This window comes from Zosterops lateralis, assembly GCF_965231275.1.
Source record: "Zosterops lateralis genome assembly, chromosome: 4".
NCBI lineage: Eukaryota > Metazoa > Chordata > Aves > Passeriformes > Zosteropidae > Zosterops > Zosterops lateralis.
In genome coordinates this window covers 1036789-1058373 of record NC_139765.1, presented here as the reverse complement: position 1 = coordinate 1058373, position 21585 = coordinate 1036789, and the positions used below count along the sequence as shown (strand labels likewise).

General features: G+C 48.1%; 1 protein-coding gene across 1 annotated transcript; it reads right to left on the bottom strand.

Moving 5' to 3' along the window:
- Positions 1-2564: 2564 nt before the first annotated feature.
- Positions 2565-20981, bottom strand: WNT5B (Wnt family member 5B). The gene is made up of 4 exons (XM_083860455.1): positions 20794-20981; positions 19560-19807; positions 11334-11626; positions 2565-3129 (listed from the first exon to the last, which is right to left on the bottom strand). The coding sequence occupies exons 1-4, from the start codon at positions 20871-20873 to the stop codon at positions 2671-2673; spliced, it is 1080 nt and encodes a 359-aa protein (XP_083716581.1). The 5' UTR covers positions 20874-20981; the 3' UTR covers positions 2565-2670.
- Between the last annotated feature and the right edge of the window lie 604 nt (positions 20982-21585).

Below are 21585 nucleotides of genomic sequence, written 5' to 3'. Positions count from 1 at the left end.
CTGTGTTCTTATTTTATACTTACACCACCCTGTGGAGGTTCTTCTATGTGTGAGTGCCATTGAAATTACTTTGAAATTAAGGATCAAATTTTTGGATACAGAATTCTCAGAAAACCTAAAATACTGAAACTTGGGTCTTGTGAGAAAAAAAAAAGAGGGAGGAAAGAAATCTAATGGTCACTTCTATCAGTGTATGGTCCCAGTCCAATAGGAATTGCTGGCTCCAACCAGGCTGCCAGAGGTCTGGAATGCTGGGACAAAAGGCCAAAAAACATCTTTTTTTTCCACCCAGTCAACATTTTAGGTGGAAAAAGAAGGACATATCCAGGGACACCCAGATGAATAGCAGCCCCAACAATGCCAACTTTCCCGCTCCCAGGGTTGTTTACACCCACCAAATTAATTGTGGTGCCAAACCACAAGGAGAGCTGCGACTCCCTAAAATGTGTGGTCTTTATCAGAAAGGCCAGATGAAGTAATTTTGAGTTATTGGACACATTAACAACGCCTGAGGGTGTCATATAGAGAGAGCTGACACCTCCAAGCACTGATGCAATGAGGATGGACAAAAACTCGAGGTGAGGGCGGTGGGAGGAAAGGTCTTTTTCAGATGTATCCAGGGTAGAGCAAGTTTTATTACTGGGCTAGAAGCAGAGTATCCCAGGAGTGAATAGCTCACACATTTGATCCCATCTTGGGCTCAGTCCAGCTCCCACTGAAGTTTAATGGGAGTTGGATCAGGCCGCTGCACACTCACATTTTTTCCATGCATGGAAAACTATTTCCGTTACTTTGAATTACAATACCACTGGCTTTGGATTTTATATAATAAAGTAAATCTAGGCCACTGTTTATATTCCAAAAAAACTGCATTCTGGGATGCCAGCAAATATATTGCCTGTTGGATTAAAAAAAATAAAATCAAAACTGGACACGTCGGTTTAAAAAAGCAACAGCTCCTAATTATGAGGCATAATTTCTCTTCCTTGTGCTTTCCTGGAGTCCTCAAATATTTGAAGTATGAAAGGTACATATAAATTCTTCTCCGGTGGTTGAAATGGTGGAATCTGTAAAACTGCAATGTTTTATAAGAAACAGAGGTTTAATATAAAAACAAAAATCTTCATGACTGGCTCATTGCTTATTGGCATATTTTGAAATTTACAGGGGGAAAAAAAACCCCAACAACCTTGCAATGTCAGTAACAAAGCAGATGCAGATTAGCAAACCCTTATATTTTGGGAATTGGCTTCTCTTGATTGTTCTGACTGCAAATGAACTCTGCAGATGCTGAGAGGTACAGGAAATGTCTTGTGCTAGACACAGCATTTGCTCCCTGCTCTATGAATTGGATTGTACTAAAATCCCAATGTGGTAAGACTGATGAGCAGACTTTGGTAATGCCTTCTGCCCTGGTACAGTTTTATTACAGCTTTTTTTATTAGCAAGGAAAAACACAGAGAAGACTTCTATGGTGAACACAGACCCACACTCTGGGAGCAAACCTTCATGTGGTGAGCTTGTGCTGGGGAAGAGCACAACCCCTACCCTCTGAAACACAGAGCAGCAAAATAAAATATTTTATTTTGCCCTCACCAAAAGAATGAAAGGAAACACACATACACAAGCAACAGAGGGAGAGAAATGTTATTGAGGGGCATTTAATGTTAAAGAGGAACTATACAAGTGGGCTGGCAGTGAGGATTTGATAGAGCTGAACAAGGTGACCACCTGCATCCACTTCAGAGAGGAGATGGCAGCAGGATGAGGAGCGCAGCCCTGTGTGTTTGTGTGTGTGTGTGCAATGCTGCTTTCCACTGACAAAATGTACTCTGCAAACAGCCCTGGCACTGGCAGCTTTTCCTCTCTACTGAAAAATGAAGTTTCAGCATGGGATTTCAAGGAAAAGAAAAAAACCAAAACCCCTCACATGCACACAGCCATGTGGTTTGAGCTGGGCAGATTTCCCTCTGGCCAGATGGTACAGAAGAGCCAGCTCCTGGCTTCATGGGCACTCCCAGCCTGTGCACTGGCCAGCCACAGGTTGAACCTTCCTTCCTCACAACAGCAGGCTGTGAACTTTCCTCTACCCCACTGTGGTCTGGGGAGCATCCAGGAATGCTTTACGAGGCTGTGGGTTTGAAGCCATACCCTCGTAGCCTTAGCTAACCTTCCCTCCAACGTGACAAAGCCCTGTAGAGGGACCAAGAATCAGTTCCAAATTCCCCAGTGCAGGATTTGAAATCTGAATAACTAGGACTCTCACCCGTGTCTGGCTGTAATTTCTCGTGTGAAGTAACTATTGCAAAATGCTGAGATTTACTGGTCAGAGAGAAGAGAGAACCCACTCCTCTTTTTCTCACTTTCTTTTTGTAATGAAACAGCATGTGCTGGTGTGCTTTGCCAGCACCTCCTCAGCTTCTTCACCCTGAAACATGCGAGGGGAGATGCACCCAAAGACAGATTCCCCAGCAGAGCTGAAAGAATGTCAAATTAGCTGGCCTGATGGCAGGGGATGGGGGGGCAAATCTCAAACCCAAAACGTCTCTTAAATAAAGCTTCTTTAATTAATTATCACCATCTGTTTATTTATACAAATATAAAATATATTTATATAATAGATTTTATAATAATATAGATTTGTCGCTCTGGCGGGCCCCTCCCCGTGTCTCACTTACAGACGTACTGGTCGACGATCTCTGTGCACTTTTTACACTTGACGTAGCAGCACCAGTGGAACTTGCAGTGGCAGCGCTCCACCTGCACGCTCTTGAACTGGTCGTAGCCGCGCCCGCAGCACATCAGCTCGCAGCCGTCCATGCCCTCCGAGCTCTTGTTGCACAGCCTGCCCTGCGTGCCCAGCGAGCCCGTGGTCTCGTTGGGGAGGCAATAGTCCGGGCTGGGGTCCACGTACACCAGGTCCTCCTGGGTGGGCATGTTGAAGCGGTTGTTGACCAGCTCCAGCTTGCCCTTGCGGCTGATGCGCATGGCGGCGGCGCTGTCGTACTTCTCCTTGAGCAGGTCGCCCACCTTGCGGAAGTCGGCCAGCTGCAGCCAGCAGGTCTTGAGGCTGCACGAGCCCGACACGCCGTGGCACTTGCAGGCCACGTCCGCCAGCTTGTACACGGCCTGTGGGGAGAGGAGGGGCAGTCAGGCAGGGTCAAAATCACAACATCGTCGCTCTAATTTTCAAGCCTTCTGATCTTGTTTACGTATTTCTCCTAAAGTTTTTCAAAGCGAACTAGATTGTTTATGCATTTCTCTCTGTAATAGACTGCTAGTCTATAGACTAGCATTCCTCTCTGTAATAGACTGCTATAGTCAGAGAGGTGGTCCTCTCATCCCCCAATCCTTAATCAAACTCCAAATCCTATTTAATCCCATCCCAAATTATAATAAATTTCCCGTCCTTCCTCACTTCACCTGACCGGTAAATGTGTAGTTCTTTCGTGTCCCTAACAGTGACATGACGCTCACTCGACAGATTGAGAAGTGAGGAGAAAAAGAGGAAGTTTATTATGATTTGGGGTTTAAATAACATTTGGAATTTGATCAAGAATTGGGGGATGAGAGCACCACCTCTCTGACCCCAGTGGTCAACTCAGAAGTCCATCACTCTGTCCTTCCCCCTGGAAAGGGATGCCTTGTTTACCAAACATGTCTTTGTTCATGTTTAAATAGTAAGAAAGCTCCAGTAGAATGAGAAACAATCAGAAGGCTGAAAAATCAGAGGGACAAGGCAGGGCTGTGTTTGTTCCTGCTGCACTGGCAGCTGGCTTAATGACAATGGATTGGTGGTGCTCTCAGAGCCGCTTTGATTATCCCACAGTGTCTGTTGTTTCGCCCTTCAGAGGAGACAAAAGGTCTTCTCCTCCCCCTGTTGCGGCTGCTGTGTTCCTGTTCCCTAAATATTTCTATTTCTGGTCATGCTGCCTGCAAACACGACTTCCTCACCCCACCTTCTCTCCCTCTGGCAGATTTCTGGCTTGGCAGCAGGGTCAAGAGCGGGAGAAAAAGAGAAGGAGCCCTGTTTGCTGGACTCTGGAAGTTCCCCTGCTCACACACCACCGGGGTGTGCCGTGTTTTTCCCATTCAGCACTGCAGGAAGGGAACACCTGGGGACCAGCCCATTTCCTACGACTCTATCATGCAGGGATACATCTGCATCCTTTGGAAATGAACCCACACCCTTTCCCTTCACCCTCCCTGGGAGGAGCTCGGTGTCCAGGCAGGGTGGTGGTGCACAGATGGACACACATCCCTGGAAGGCTGCAGGAGGTGCTCCCCGGAGCCCTGGCTGCCTTCCTGTGCCATCTCTCTCTGCCAGCAGGGCTGCCTGTGGCCGGGCACAACAGCCACCATTCCCCTGCTGGGCTTTTCCCAGACACCTCCAGCTACACTTTCAGGAGCCTGTGGGGGCTGCAGATGCATTGTACCCCTGGAAATCCAGCAGCAAAGTTAGCAAAGAGTCTTCAAAAATTCAGAGTGTAAAACCCCCATGAGAGCGAGCACAGAATGTGAAGGGAAACTCTGCTGTGTTTACTCCTCCTCACACTGGCTGGGAAGAGAGAGAAATGCTGAGAAATAAAAACCAAGGGAAGTAAACTGAAATGCAGGTTGGGTTTGTTCTTCCCATCCATTTCAGAGACAGGTACAAAAGTGTAAGCTCTTGTCAGCTCTCAGGCACTGATAGAGCTGGCCAAGCAAGAGCTGGGCATGCCCCCACCACCAGAGCTACTCTGTGTTACAGCTGCTTGATCCCCCAGCCCTTGGCTCCTCATCCTCTCACCATCAGGCTCACATCTGCTCTCCCAAGACCCTCCTGCATCCTGCAGTGCTTTTGCCAGATCCTACACATGCCAAGCGGAGATGTTTGGCATCAGCTGCAAAATTACCACCAGCTGTATCTGCTGGGGGAGAGCAGGGAACACGGGAACAAAACAGGGTGCTCTGGAAGAGATGGTGATGTGTCTTCCAGCCAGGCTTTCTGCTGGAAAAAAGCAGCCAAACACAGAGGTTTCTTTTTTGCCTCACTCACTGACACAGCAGCAAGCTTCCCAGCTCTCTGCCTTCATGAGCCAAGGTGATTAAGGCAATTGAGCATATTGCAGGCAAAACCTTCTGCCTACAACAACGTTCTGGACCAGCAGGGAGAGGTCAGAGTTCTGCTACAGCAACTGGTTGCTCCTTGCCCAGCTAATGTCCAGTGCTTTTGACAGCTAGTGAAGATTCAATTTGGCTTAATGGCTGAATCACATGGAGGCCAATCCGGCTCCTGAGAAAGTCAATGGAGTGAGTCCTTAGAACAGAAAAGCTTTAGTTCTGCTCCTCAGAGCTCAATTTACCAAGGCAATCCCTCCCGGTGCAATGTAACAGCCACAAGCTGGGAGTTAAGCACTTGTCTTGGATCAAACTCCAACTGCAGAGGACCAACCACACTGTTACTTAAGGATTCCTGCTGTACTATGACCAGACAGGCTACAGCTGAATTTCCTGAGCACCAGACACTTACTATATCCTCACTGCACTGCCAGCCTGCTTGTTATAAGCCTGTGTTAGCACTTTTTGGTTATGGTTCTGTCAAATCCCAGGCCACTCGTGCCTCCCTTGCCCTCGCATGTGTTTTTATAAAGTATTATGATTCTTCCTAATCCCGGGCTTTGTTCCTTTAGAAAAACACTGCAACTCAATCCCCCTCAGTTAAATGTCATGGGAATGAGTTCACTCTGACTCGGCTTTAGGCAACTGATGCTCAAAACATCTGGCCCGTGTGGGCAGTGGCTGTTGTGGGGAAGGAGAGTGCTGCCAGTGATCCCAGGTGAGCACGGTGCCCCTCAGCCCCCCACCCCTGTCCTGTGGAGCCAACCATTGCTTCAGCTGCTAAATGACTCTCCCACTCTCCCCCTTGGCCGCCCAGATGAGGAGAAGGCAGAGGAAATTGGAGAATTCCTCTCTGACCAGGCTCGGGTCAAGGTAAAGAATAACAGACCCCACATGCAGTTCTAAGGGCAGGATCTGATCGATGGCCATGCCACTTAAACAGGTTGAGAGAGCCTCTAATGGAAGGGCTGAAAGCCCCTGCCCATAAGCCCAAGTTCTCTTCCAACTCTTTTTGTGCAGGAATGGGAACAGGAAGAGAATTAATGGGTAACTCCCATGTGGTCAATCAGGCAGCCCCCCTTGCAGGCTGTCCTGGCAGTGGCTGCAGTGACTGATGACTGAGGGCTGCCACATGCTGCCCGGGTAAACAGCCTGGAAGGACAGACTGCCACAGCCTGCCAGACAGAGCCACAGATAAGGGAGGGGGGCAATGCACAGGGTAATGGAGGCCAATTGGAAGGAAAGACAGATGGAAGGAAAGGACACGTTGAGATAACAGCCAAAGACAAACAAACAAGAGCAATAAAGGCAGAAACCACCACCACAAGGACCAGGATGTGGAGTGAAGGGGTGATGGGGTCAGGACTGCCTGGAAGATGAAAGACCTCTGATTCCCTCCTGTCCCCACCCAGCTCCTTCAGAGAACCATGGGGAGAAGGGACAATCCTCTCTCCTGCCACCACAGCTCTTCAGGATTCAAGAACTTTCTCACTCATAGTGAAGGGACATGCCAAAAATCTGCCCATAAATCAGAAGGTGCCAGGTGAAACCCTGGCTGTGAAAGCAGTGGGTGGCAGCTGGGGGTCAACTCTGCAGTGCTCACTGCTGGGTCTCCAGCAGTCCTCTCTTCCACATAAACTTCTGGAAATGAGGAGTTACACATGCACCTTCCTACTTACAAAACCAGTGCCTCAGCAGTTTAGGAATGCAGGACTAGACAGCAGCTCCTGGGTTATTAACTATGATCTCTTGCTATTGCAGGCAGTGCTTCAAGAAACATTTTCCCTAAATGCACAGGATGCCCCTTTAAAAGCTATTAGGTTTTCAGCTACCTTTATTCTGATTACCATTCCAACAATAAAATATATTTTCCTGGTTTCCAGCCTATATGTATTTACTTTATGCCCATTTGCTATTGTGCCAAATTGGCCCTTTTGCTTAAAAAGTACTTTTCCTTCCCTGTTATTTCTCCCACAAACACAGACATCAGTCATATCCTCTCTCCACTTTCACTTTACTAGGCTAAATATGGCAAGCTGCTCCAGCACACTTTCTTAAGAAAAGATTCCTATCCCCTGGGTCAGCCCTAACAAGCCTTTCCTAGTCTGAGGTCATTTTACTTGGGAATATGAGAACACACAATACTTTGGGGCCTCACGAGAGCCTAATACAATGGCATTAGTATTCCCCCATGCTGAATAAAAAGACTTATGTCTAGTGTGTTACAGGATATTTACCACCTTCCAAGCCACATTACTCCTGCAGTCATTGGCAGCCCACTGCTGAGACCAATTCTTTCCTACTCTTTTCCTAAAGATGTATTTCATACAAGGCCTCAAATGATGCTCTTAATGCTGTTTTACTGAGTGTCATTAGCTGCTGTACAAAGTTCAGATCCTCCTCTGCAGTCAGAATACCTGCCACCTCTGCATCAACATCTTCAGCCCATTCCTAGTGCTTGTGTTGAGGCTGAGAAACAAAAATCCTAAGGGCGAGTCCTTGATGAACTCTGCTCATCAAGCTCCGTTAAAATTGAGTTCCATTCTTTCACACAACTTACTGATGTCTTTCCTTGAACCAGTTTCTTGTCCATCTCACAGCTACTGCAATTTTCATTGTATTTCCCAGTTTAACCAAGAATTTCCCATGGGGGAAATACCTCCAATGTTTCATAGAAGTTCACACAGATGAGACCCATCAGATCTAGTCTGCTTTTAGAAAATCGGTGATGTACTAAATGATTGTGTGATGGACCTTTGAAAAAGTATTTTCAAATTATTTCCTATTTTCCTCTGAGATATCCAAAGCCCCCCACTCCAACTTGAAGCCCCAGGCAAAGCACTCACTCACTCTGGGTACCAAAACTTCTCTGCCTTTAGACCCAGCCCCATCCTCACTGCTGCCTCCTTTCTTCCAATCTCCTACAATTTGCAAAGTTTAAAAAACTTCTGCTGTTTATTTTATTAGCCTTTGCAAGGCCTGACTCAGCATGATTTTTCCTGTTCTCACCTCCTCTTTACACTTCTAGACCTCGAAGAGCTTTTCATTATTTATTTGCTGTATTTTTTTTTTCCCTTCCATTCTTAGTAGGCTCTTGGTCTATTCCTAACAGCTTCTCTGTGGCAGTTATTCATTCAGTGAGGTCTGGATATTCTTCCTACAACCTTTCTTCTCCTGTTGGCATGCAGAGTTGTAATGGCTTTAGCATCTTTGACTTGAAAAAGTTCCAGACCTCCTCCACATCCAGTTCCTCGGCTGAGCTTATTAACCAGCTCCCTTAGTCTATCAGAGCTTTTTGTTTGTGGGGGTTTTGTTTTGTTTGGGTTTTTTTAATCCACAAGTTTAATTACACACTGGTTTATACTCCCATTTAATTTAATCTGATCTAAAATGACTTGTGTTCATTTAATCCATGTTACTGCAGTTCACCTGGCACCCCAGACATGGGGCCATACTCTGTCTCTGCACCCCTCAGGGCTTTTGGGGTCTCATGTTCACTCCTTGCTTTAGGGTATTTATTTGTAAATAAATATGTAAATATTTGTAAAATATATTTTGTAAATATTTGTAAATTATGTATTTGTAAATATACAAATATTTGTAAATAAATATGTATATACATTTGTAATCCACATTCATGCAGGATGTTCAAAGCAAGTAATGCAGAAAAGAATGTCACATTCAGGCTACTACTGCACCACACACATGCCCTGTTTCCAAGCCAATGCAGAGCTTCTGCCCATCCAAGCCAAAAAAACCCACCCCAATCCCAACCCAAAACTCAGTGAGTTATATGGCTTTCAAGTCCAGTTTGTCACCTACTGCAAATTTACCCCCACTTAATTTTACAAAAGAACTATGAAGTACTTGCAATACTTCAACCTGACACGTTGATTTCACAACCAAAAAAAAAAAACTGAACAAATCATCTTTGGTGACAAAATGAAGCTGAAATTACACGTGGAAAAGACAGACATCCACGGGAAAGGGAAAGATAATTCAGTAACAATTAGAAGAAAGAAAGGGCAGAAAATTGATAAGGAAACGAAGGATATTAGTTAGGAATGTGCAGGAGAGCAAGACTAAGTACACTTAATGGGATTTTTTAACATGAATCAGAAATAAAATTAACCTTTGAAAAGCTTACTTCTAGGGAAGAATGATAAAAATTTAAAACACCCTGGGGAAAATGCACAAATGTTCAAGTTGGTATTCCTGTTCTACTTTTGGAAAGAGGCAGGATTACACAGCTGCACTGCATATGAATGATGCTACACCTTCCAGGCTATTAATCACAGACAGAGGAATTGTGTGAAAAGCAAAAGTGCAGACACTGAATGCACACAAATGGGGTATGGGGAAAATTGGAAAAAAATCACAAAAGTGACAGGAAAATGATTTGATGGCTGATGAGAACCTCTGAAAGTGAGTCTTCAGTGCTCAATCTAGTTTGTCAAGAAAGAATGGTGAATAAATTACAGTAGATAAATACTTGTGTGCTAAGGAAATTCTGATTACTGAGAGGGTTTTGGATTTAGCTGTAAAAGTCAGAGAAAGAACTGACTAGAAGCTGGTGCCAGATAAATCCAAATGATTATTAGGTTCAGTGCTGAAACAGTGATTAATGCTGGTATCACACTACAAAGGGAAGTGATGGATTCTCCATCCCTAGGGGTCCTCAGATCAAAACTGTGAAAAAATGTTTTTCACCTAGATGCAAACTATTTATTGTGCCCAGCACCAAGGGAACTGAGCAAGGCCTGAGTTCCAGACACAGCCAGGCTCCTGGCCTTATATTCCCAAAAATCTAAATAATGGTAGTAGAAGACAACTCTACACGCCAAAAGGTTTTTCTTTTCACCACCAGCCTGTCACTCCCAGAGCTCTGGGAAGCTGATTTCTTAGACATAAACCTTCAAAATGGGCCATGACAGCACTTAATTTATTTGGAAAGGGCTTAAGTGTCTTAATATGTGTGCCATAGAGTATCTCAACAGGACTCCAAAATTCACTGGCTTTAGCTGGAAATGGGAGCCTGACATTAAACTGGAGCATGACAAGCCATGGAAGCCTGACATTAAACTGGAACATGGCAAGCCATGGAAGCCTGACATTAAACTGGAACACTGTCAATGCTGTCTGTAACATTCACAAAAGTGCAGAAAATGTGACTGTAGGCTTTTACCAGGGCATCACTGCATTATCCCCTGTAGCCCTGGTTTTGTACCTGAGGTGTTTTGGTTTCCTGATATTCTTTTCCCAAAGAATTTTCTGTAAACAAGAGACATGTTTTTGTAACTGTAACTCTGTTTACATTCTTTCCCTAAGAGGGACTTCTTCTTGATGTCCCTCTGGTGTGCCCAATGTGACTGAAGAAGTTTGTCTTTTTGTCACCAATCAAATTGGTCTGTGTAGAATAATATAAAAAGAAAACACATCCTGTCACACTGATTTTTCAGCCTTCTGAATTGTTTTCATTTCTACTGGAGTTTTCTCACCAATTGTAAGATAAACAAAGACTGATGCTTTGTAAACAACATTCTTTCTAGAAGGAAGGACAAATTGATGGACTTCTAAGTTGACCACTGGGGTCAGAGAGGTGGTCCTCTCATTCCCCAATCCTTGATCAAATTCCAAACCCTATTTAAACCCCAAATCATAATAAACTTTTTCTCTCCTCACTTCTCAACCTGATGGGTGAGTGTTGTTCTTTCATGTCATGATTGCGACACACATCCCAAAAACAAAAGAGTCATTTTTACCCTTCTGAAGTCAGAGTCTTTTGTCATCAATCCCCCACCCAACCTTCAAGGAATTCTGTCAATCTAAGTTTTCTTGCTTTTGGATTTTATGTTTGCAATTTTGTAGTGGGAGATTTTCACGCAGCTTTGTGTAAAGTACGTATATACTTAGAACTTATCTATTTTGTTTATCAATAAACTATGTATATATTTAGAACTTATCTATTTTGCTTATCAATGTTGGTGTGTGAACATCACCATCATTGCTGGTGGTGTTCACCAACAAGGTCAAAGAAGTGGCGACCTGCGTAGCCAATCTTTTACCTTCTGATCAAAGCGTATACAAGATAGAGTCCAAAAATTAAAACAAAGCTTTCCTGTCCAACCTTCTGCTGCCTGCCTCGTCCTTTGTGTGTCTGAAATAGCGACACAACTCCACCTCCAGCTGCCCTCATCCTCGTGAGAGGAAGGGAAGGGCCACCCTGTTCTCACCCTGCGGCCGGCCTCGTTGTTCTGCAGGTTCATCAGCATCCGCGCCTGCTCCTCCGAGCCACGCGCGTAGTTCTTCTCCCTCTCCTTGGCGTCCACGAACTCCTTGGCGAAGCGGTAGCCGTAGTCCACGTTGTCCCCGCAGCCGCCCCACAGCCAGTCCCGGGGCAGGTCGCGGGGCCGCGCGGCGCGGCTGCAGCCGCACGAGGACAGCTCGCCCTCGCGGCAGGCGCGGCTGATGGCGTTCACCACGCCCGCCGCGCTCACCGCGTACGTGAACGCCGTCTCACGGCTCCCTGGGGGGAGAGAGAGAGAGAGACACACTTAATTAACACCTCTAAATTAATTAACATCTTTAAATTAATTAATGCCCACAGCCCCCTGCCCGTGCCCAAGATGTTTTGTTTTTTTTCTGAAATTCATTTCTGCAGCGATGCGCGATTGAGTTTTCTAAAGTTTTGTGTCTAAATCATTCTCCTGCCCTCCTCCTGGGGGTTTTAGCTAGCTCAGTTATTAGGAGGATTTGGAGAGGGCCAGCCTGGCAGACATGTGGCTAATATTAATTAGAGACTGCATGATTGAGTGTGCCTTGAAAAATCAAAGTTTTAATTAAGAAGGAAGAGAATACATAAAGCAAAAACAAAGCCGAGCACAGCACAGAGAAAAGTCTCCTACTTGCTACAGCACCTCAAAAAGCATGGAGTTTCTTTGTTCTCTCTTTAGTACTCAACAGCCTAGGTGGGCTTTTTGGCCCTTGGCCCAATGAGATGAACAACAGACTTTGAGTTGCATTCCCCGAGTCCAATCCACACTTTTGTGCTGGTTCCGAGCCAATTACAATGAGAGCCCACAGAACTTTCCAGCTAAACTCCCTAAAACATCTAAAGGCAAACTGAGACTCTTTCCCTGTTTGGAAGCACCTGCTGGAGGTGTAGGGATTGCATCACCACAGATCTCCATCATCATTATTATTATTATTACTATTATTATTATTCAGGACAGGGGTCATAATGGTGTGTAGGCTCCAATCTTCTTGAAGGGCTTAAAAGGCAATGTTGATTAAAAGGCACATCCTTTTTATACAGAGCTTCAGTACAACTGGACCTGTAATAAGTGTCTATTATAAAGTTGGCTTTTTGCAAGATGTGTGCCATATGATTAATAACTTTGTGGTAAGGATATAAGTTTTTTATTTCTGCTGTTAGTAAAGAAAAGTAGGCATAGTGGTAGTAGTTGATTTAAGTATACTTAAACTGTCTGTTTAGTCAGGATAACATCCAATGAACACGTAAAGAAGACCCTGCTATTGATACACCAACTATCAGCATCTCCCATCTGAAGAAAGCCTGGACCAAGGCCCAAGCTGGAGGTGATAATGAACACACAGCCCAGAAACACAAATGCTCTAAAAAGGCAGACCCAAGGAGGGACCATACAAAACAGTTCCTGGAATATGGAAAATAATTTATGGAAAAATGTGAATATTCAATAGATTGATACAATAGAAAGGGTGTTTAAAGGATGTCTCTGATATAGCAGGGTGGGGACTTGGCTGAATGACAAGTCATCCCACTGGCCAGACTTCCTTTTGCTTAATCTGTTCCCTAATTATCTTTTTTTTATTATTATTAAACCTGTTTCTTAAAATTTACCAGGAAAGTGAACTCTGTTTTTCACAGACCGATTGGTCGTTTCAGACCAATTAGTAAAACATCTCTGCAAGCAAACAAGTCGGTCAGAAGGGCAGGTGCAAGGTTAGAAATTGTTTAGGATGTCTTCTTATGGCTCCCCCAGATCAATGCCTGGGAAAATCTGTTTTCTCTCAGGCTGCCTGAAGCCCAGAAATTCCTCTTTGGCCACTGTCAGTTCCTACAGGATCTCACTCCGTGTGCCACACACACACAAACAGGAACTCTGGTGTGCTCAGGGAAGGTGCTCAGAATTTACTGGAACTAAAGAACACCATGGTCAAGCACAAGGGCTCCATCCCACTCTGGACAGCAGCTCCAGAGGCAGGGACTGCTCATCCTCTTTCCCCTTCACTCATCCTTTCATTCTAACCTGGAGGAAACTCTCAGCCAGCAGGAGAGTTGCTCACTTGCTGAAAATACAGCTGCTGACTTAGCCACTGCATTTGCCAATAATCATTAAGAACAAGGAAGGAGGTTGGGTCTGTGCAAAAGGAGTGCTCTGGCTGAGCCAGTTATCACTCTGGAATGGTTTTCATTTAATTGGGATGTGCAGTCTTTATGGGCTCCTCTTCATTGAACTTATTTTAGTTTACATAAGGTCAGCTGAAAATTATTTATAGGCAAAGTGAAGGAAACTCATTTTTACACTGCACCATCAAGGCAGGGGCTCTTCCACTGCCTGCAGCATTTCCACAGTGCTGGAAGAAGCAAAACTCCCATGTAGACCATAATAAATGAGAAGACTTTCCATTAGCAGGTTTCCTAGAGGCTGCTCTGCCTTGTGCATGGCACAGGCAGCTCAGCAGCCGAGCCAAGCAGCTGGATCAGGTCTCCAGCCCGGTATTCCTGGCAGGAATTCAGCCCCAGTGTGACCGGGGCACCGGCACAGCCAGAGCCCTGCATGAGGCCAAGCAGCAGAGTGCTGAGTGTCTGCAGAGGGGCACGGGGAGAAGGAGGAATCCACACCTGCACTGGTACCACAGGTCTAATAAAACAGCTGAGCCAACACCTTCAGAGCCACTGTGCCCATCATCAAACTTGCAGGTGATAAAGAGAACAACTGCCAAAGCTCCATTAGACTAAGCAATCTAATTGTGAAGGGCTACTTACACCAAACTTGAGAGCAAGATGCTCCCGAGCAAATTTGGGATGACTTCAAAGGGCAGATCCTCAAAGGATACTTTATCAGCAGCTCAGGAGGCTCTCAGTGCCAGCTCCCTCAGCAGGGCTGAGCTGAGGGAATTCGCTGTGCTCTTGTTCCAATTTGCACGTGCTAAAAATCCCTAATTAATAGCAGCTTATCACCAGCTTAGTGCTAATGACCCAAGACAAAGGCAAGGCTGTAAGTGGCACCCACCTTGAAGAACAAGCTTTGATTTTTCTGACCCCACCTAAATGAGAGATGAACACTAAGGGTCTGTGCTCTGGCACACATCTGATGAAGTGCTCCAGGACACACCATGCAGAAGGGAGGTCCTTACTCACAGCTCATTAGAGAACTGTGCTCACCAAACCTCCCTGGTCCAGGAGACACAGAGGAGGGACTCCTGCTTAAGGCAGCTCGGATGAGACTGGCCCATAAGGGAGTCAGGGTAATTCTTCAGTAACTAAAATCAAGCTTTTACTCATCTAGTTGGGTTTTTTTGTTTGTTTGTGGTTTTTTTGGTAGTTTTTTTGGTTTTTTTTTTTTTTTTTTTTTTTCCGGTCTTTTAAGGTACCAGTCCAGTGTGCAGTTTTGCCCCTACCTGTATGGAGAAAACCCCGAGGACACACCAATCATCCTTTTGAGGAGAGCACTCCCCTGTCTGTAGAGATTAAAACACACGCAAGGAAAGGACCTCACACTGTGACAGCAGAGCCTGCACGACTCCAGGTGCTCAGCATCCTTACAGCCTGACTGAGACCCCTGAAAAAACAGCGGGATTTACACTTTTACTGTCCATATTTAACCACCTCCACCTGCCAGATGTAGCAGCACAGCTCCCTGTGCAGCCCCTGCATCTGCCTGAGCTGTTCAGGCTGCTGAGGATGGGGCTGGGACAAATCACAGCAGGGTAAGAGGGGTTTTTTTCCCCTCTTTGCCACCCACAAAGCAAATACTCAGAGAATTATTTGGCTTTTTGCTCACCCTCTCCAAGCTCAGCCCTGTTGCACAGCTCTGTGCTGTTGCTCCAAAGGCTTGGGGAGTTATTGCAGAGTTTGCTGTGGCCCTGAAGGCCCTGATCCTGAAAATAACTGCCCGTGCACTTCACTGTGAGCCTAAAAGCCCCCGTGACATCATGGGCAGGATCAGGGCCAAAACACTTGGAGGTTAACATTTGAAGAAGACGATTCACAGTGAGCCTCTAAAATATCTAATGTATCAAATGCATGTGTTGGTGAGGAAATATATATTTTGCCTCACTTTTTTATATATTTTACCTACACTTTTGTCAAGCAGCACTTCCCTATTAATTTCATTGTGCTTTAGCCATGGTGTTAAAATAGCTTCTTGAGAAAGGACATGGCTGTTTTGTCCATATTTTAACAACATGCTCTCACAAAAAAATGCAAGATGCAGGATGGAGGAGCTGTGCCCGGTGCTGTGGAGTTTTGTGGAGCTTTGTGGAGCTGTGTTGAGCTTTGTGGAGCTGTGTAGAGCTCTGTGGAGCTGTGCAGAGCTGTGTGGAGCTGTGCAGAGCTCTGCTGCCCTCCTGTGCCACCCGCCGGGGAGCCGCTCCAGGAGGGGATGGGAGAACAACAGGACACAAAATCCTGTTGCTTGAATTTTTTCTACTTTTAGTTTTGACTTGTTGTTTTTTTTTAAAGGGTTGCCCCGAAGTTTGTCGATTGCAAAGAAAAAAAAGGGGGGAAAATTCTCTTTGTTCTCTGTTTTTATGACTGTTCTTTTTTTTTTTTTTTTTTTTTTTTTTTTTTTTTTTTTTTTTTTCCTTTTAGCATTTGAAAAGGCAGAAGAGATAAGATCTTTGGCTCCAGAAATGACTGGACTAACCTGGAAATCCCAGCCTTGCATTTAGGATTCCTCAGGAGGAGATGTGTTCTCTCTCCTCCCCTGAGGAAATTCTAATGTGACCTTTTGGGGTGCTCTGTCCTCTCCCCCTCATAAATGTAGCAGCAAGGAATGTGTCTGTATATAATGTATAGAGCTATATATACACACACATGTGCAGCCTAAAATCTGCACTGACAGAGCAGGAAGCAGCTTTGAAAGGATAATTTTTTTACATCATTGAGCATTGTTGTAGAATAAACCACATTTAAAAGCCGAGAGCGAGCCTCATGACAACACAAAAACAGCAGGAGAAAAACAATGCTCCAAAACAGCCTTTTCCAGTGCTCTGGGTGCCCCTCCAACAGCTCTGTGTCCCTGGGCTGCCTCACTGCCATGGAGAGCACAAAATGAAGGTGTAATGATTAAACACAGACCCACCAGCTCTGCTGCTCCTGAGCTCAGTCAAGCTCTGAGAAGGGGAAAAGAAACTGATCTCCCAGGTTTGGATCTCCCAGGCTTTGGCCACGCCAGGCTCTCCTCCCCTCTCCAGAAATCACGTCATCTGTGCCATGCTCACATGGCTGGGTGGGCAGAGAGGGCTGCTGGCACACTGAGCACCTTCTGGGGCCTTCTTATCTCCTTTCCCCTCCCCTCTCCACAACAATCTGGCATGTCTGTGCACTCTTGCAGATATTCTGGTCTCCAGACCTCGCTCGTGCCATTGGCACGGAGTACAGAAAAAGGGCTGTGCTCCAGATTTGGGGCTCAGAGGTCGAGAACAGGAGACAGACACACAGTGTGAACCCAGGGAAGAATGACTTTATATCTGGCATACCCTAAGAGATTGAAAGGCTTTGTCTTCTTCCCCCAGTGTGGGAAATATATTTGCTGAAATGATAAGCAATGACTCATTATGAGGTAGGAAAATGTAAAAGTGGAGGGTGAAGCTATAAAAAAGAGGAGAGGCAGCATCTCCCTCCACAGCAGCTTATCACTGACATAGATAAGAGCCATGAATTACCAAAGAGCCTGGGACACCTGCGGTGACATTTTTTCCTTTGTGCAGCCTCTGTGCTGGAGTACAAACATCTGACCGTGCTCTGACTGAGCAGAAAATGGTTCCAAAACTGTTGGGATGGGTTTTCAGAGAGAGAACAACTGCAGGCAGCCACCTCAGCCACTGCCATCAGCAGATTCCTACCACAGATACAGCAGGGCTCAACAAGGCACACAACACACAAACCAAACAGCAGGAGCAGCACTAATGGCCATACCCTTCACACACTTATGACACCTCTGCCTCCAACAAAACACACACACAAAAAAAAATCTACTCCCAATCTTAACTCATAGGATCAAATTCATTTTAGAGGGGAGAAATCCTCCCACTTCCACTATCCACTGTAATTCCTTCTTCCTCTACACATTCTGATTCTTCCTGACAGCTTTTCATCCTTCAGCTCTGATCTTTGCTCAGCTCACCCTTATTTCTCTTCTCCATGTGGGGACCCTCTCACCACACCAACCCAGAGCTGCAGGAAGCTACTGGAGAATGGGGATTGCTCCAGAAGGGGAGATTCCTGTTTTATTGCATCCCTGTGGAGTCACAAATATTCCTTTGGGGATTTGAAATTTACACCATTATTTAGGAAAAGTTACAAGTGAGGGAGAAAGGAAAGATGGAGAGAAAGGAGAGATGGAGAGAAAGGAGAGATGGAGAGAAAGGAGAGATGGAGGCATGTTTTCTGTCCTTTGGTGGATGAAATTTCACTTTTCATCCCCCAAAGCACAAGTTTTAACAATCTGGGATCGCCTGCAGCCCCATCTGGCCACCAGCCTTGCTATCAGAAAGTGAGAGATCAAGGATGCACAGATGCCTTGGATGTGTGACAGGGACTGGAAGAATGTGTCAGGAAAAGGCATTTCCCAGGGGAGCACCCCAGAGAAGAATCGTTGGGGTATGAGCTGGGCAGAAAGGGAGGAATTAGAATAACTCAGGAATTCTGCAAGATTAGCAGGGGCAGAAATATCCCTAGAATTCTCTAGGACTGCACATGAATTTCAGGATCAAACGGAGGCGATCACAGGGCTTTGTGCCCTATTGCCTAAATGCCCCAGAGGTATTAAAGATGCATCTCTTGGCGTCCTGCTGCTTCTGCAGTTCTTTTGAGAGTGAAGCCAAATACAAGTGTGAGCAGTACTGGGGGTACAGGAGCTGAAGGGTTTTTTTTTTTCCATCCCTCGAGTTCACAACCGAGAAATAGTTCTGATTCTTCTGTGTAAATGATTGCCTTTGTGGGTGGGAAACAAAACCTTCAGACGGGGCTTGTGGAGAGTGAGTGAGTGTGTGTGTGTGGCTGTTTTAACACCTTTTCTTTATTGGCCTGCCTGTCGGACATATCAAACCCAGCCCGGATTTCTCAGTTTCTTGCCATCAGATGACTGCATTTCAAAAGGAGCCGGGACAATGTAGCTGGGTCACACCTCAATTCAAGTGCAGCAATGGCCTGTCAATGTGCCTCTTACGGCCAGCGGGGCAGGAATTATAAAAATCCCTTCGCTTTACACAGAAAGTGGAGAAACGGGGGGAATTTCCATGCCCGGAGAGTTCGTATTTCCCACATCTCAGGGCTGCATTCCCTCCCTGTCTGAGATGCTGGGAATGATAACACGGGGGCCACTGTTCCTTTTCCTGACCTTCCCATCAGGACGCCCCCTTAGCACGGCTCCCTCCAAAGAAACTGTGTCCTGCATCCCTCCAAAGAAACTGTGTCCTGCATCCCTCCAAAAAAACTGTGTCCTGCATCCCTCCAAAAAAAACTGTGTCCTGCATCCCTCCAAAAAAAACTGTCCTGCATCCCTCCAAAAAAAACTGTGTCCTGCATCCCTCCAAAAAAACTGTGTCCTGCATCCCTCCAAAAAAAAAAAACTCTGTCCTGCATCCCTCCAAAAAAACTGTGTCCTGCATCCCTCAAAAAAAAAAAAAACAAAAAACTGTCCTGCATCCCTCCTGCTCCTCCAGAGCACCTTTAGGAGCTGTGCTAAGGGGGTTCATCCCTCCTGCTCCTCCAGAGCAGCTGTAGGAGCCGTGCTAAGGGGATTCATCCTCCAGGACAGCTTTAGGAGCCGTGCTAAGGGGGCTCATCCCTCCTGCTCCTCCAGGGCAGCTTTAGGAGCTGTGCTAAGGGGGTTCACCCCTCCTGCTCCTCCAGAGCACCTTTAGGAGCCGTGCTAAGGGGGTTCATCACTCTTGCTCATCCAGGGCAGCTTTAGGAGCCGTGCTAAGGGGGTTCATCCTCCAGGGCAGCTTTAGGAGCTGTGCTAAGGGGGTTCATCCCTCCTGCTCCTCCAGAGCACCTTCAGGAGCTGTTCTAAGGGGATTTATCCCTCCTGCTCCTCCAGGACAGCTTTAGGAGCCGTGCTAAGGGGGCTCACCCCTCCTGTGTGTGTCTAAAGGACAGGACAGAGGCGCAGAGAGACAACCACCCTTTGCCCAGCCCCTCCCCGTCCTGCCAGCCGTCCCTCTGCCCTCCCAGCTGCTCGTACCTATTTTCATGACTCTCCCGAAGACGGAGGTGTTGTCCACCGTGCTGCAGTTCCACCGCCGCTGCCGGAACTGGTACTGGCACTCCTTGATGGCGCTGCGGGCGCCCTCCCCGATGAACACCATGTGCTCCTGGTAGAGCTGGCAGAGCTTGCGCTGGCCCGGGGACAGCCCCGGCAGCTGGCTGCACACCGGCTGCGCGCCGATGATGTACATCTCGGGCCTCTGGATGGGGTTCATGGCCAGAGACCTGCCAGGAGAAAAACATCCCAGGTTGGGAGTTTTGGAGGGAGAGACCCCCCCACCCCACCCTGTCTGACACTTCTCCCCAGCCCAGCCCAGCCCAGCCCAGCTCCAGGAGCATTTCTCATGTCAGCTCTGCCAGATGTGAGCCTTTCCCACTGCTCGCTCCTCTGGAAGCCGAGTTTTAAACACAGAGCACACCCGGGATATGGATGGGGCAGAGGGAGAGCTCAGCGCTTTCCCCGCAGAGAAAAGCAGCGATTTTGCCCTGCCCCGGAGCCCAGGCTATTTTCCGCTCCTCGGGGCTTTTGGCAGCGGGTCGGAAACCTTAGCCATCCCCTCCCTGCGCATTCCCCACATCCTACAGCCCGGGCGGCATCTCCCGCTAAAGGAGAGCAGAAAACTGCAGGGGAGAGAGAAGGGGCTGCTGAAAACGGGAAGGGACAGCGGGACGGGGGAAAAATCCCGGAGAGGAGAGAGGGAAAGGGACAGAGGGATGGGGGAAAGGGACAGAGGGATGGGGGAAAGGGACAGAGGGATGGGGGAAAGGGACAGAGGGACGGGGGAAAGAACCCAGAGAGGAGGGAAGGAAAGAACACGGAGAGGAGAGAGGGAGAGAGGGAAAGGGACAGAGGGATGGGGGAAAGCAGCCCGAGAGGAGGGAGGGAAAGAACCCGGAGAGGAGCAGGGAAAAGGGACAGCGGGATAGGGGAAAGAACCCGGAGAGGAGCGGGGGAAAGGGGCAGAGGGATGGGGGAAAGGGACAGGGGGACGGGGGAAAGAACCCAGAGAGGAGCAGGGAAAAGGGACAGCGGGATGGGGGAAAGAACCCGGAGAGGAGCGGGGGAAAGGGACAGCGGGATGGGGGAAAGCAGCCCGAGAGGAGCGGGGAAAGCAGCCCGGCAGGCGGGGCAGGAGCCGCCGCACGGCTCGGACGGTCCCGGCGGGTCCCGGACGGTCCCGGTGGGTCCCGGGCGGACAAAGGACACTCACCACCAGGAGTTGGCGTCGGCCAGCGGCGAGGAGCAGCTGCAGAGCAGCGCGGCGGCGAGGGCCAGCCTGGCCCCGGCCATGGTGGGCTGCGGGGGCAGCCCCCGCCGAGCCGGCCGCCGGGACGGGGCGCCCTGCGGACAACAGAGGAGGAGGAGGAGGAGGAGGAGGAGAGGAGAAACCCTTGGAGCGGGGCCCTGCGAGCGGCGGGGGCGCGGCGAGCCCGGCCCCGGCTGCCGCCCCCTCCCACCCCGCAGGACCCTCCTCCTCCCCCCGCCCCCGGCCCGGGCTCCTCCAGCCCCGCACAGACCGGCCGGGCTGTGCTCAGCCCCCCGGAGCCCCCCGCAGCCCCCGGGTACAGGTGTGTGCGGGGAACAGCGGGGACATCAAAGCTGCCTCGTTCCCCAGCCGCCCCCTCCCCAAACCCCCTCCCCAGGGGCCCCACGGCGCGGCCCCAGCCCCGTTCCCCCAGACGGGGCTCTGCGAGGCTCGGCCGGGCTGGCACCGCAGCCTGATGGCTGGACGGGCAGGGGAAAGGCTGCAAAGGCAGGAGCCCCGCGCTGTGCAGGTACTGCTGGTGTGCTCCTCGCACCCTGCCTGCCTCCTGCCGCAGGGGAACAGCCACCTCATCCGTGCTGCCTCCATCCCTGCAAGGCTTCCCCCTGTCCCATCCCGCCCGGCACCGCACGGTTCCCACCTCTTTTCCAGGGAAAAAAAATGCCCCTCAGGCTCCTGAGCAGGCTGGGTGTCCCCCAACCCTGCCCCTGCCCCTGCCCCAGCAGGATCCCCCCAGGC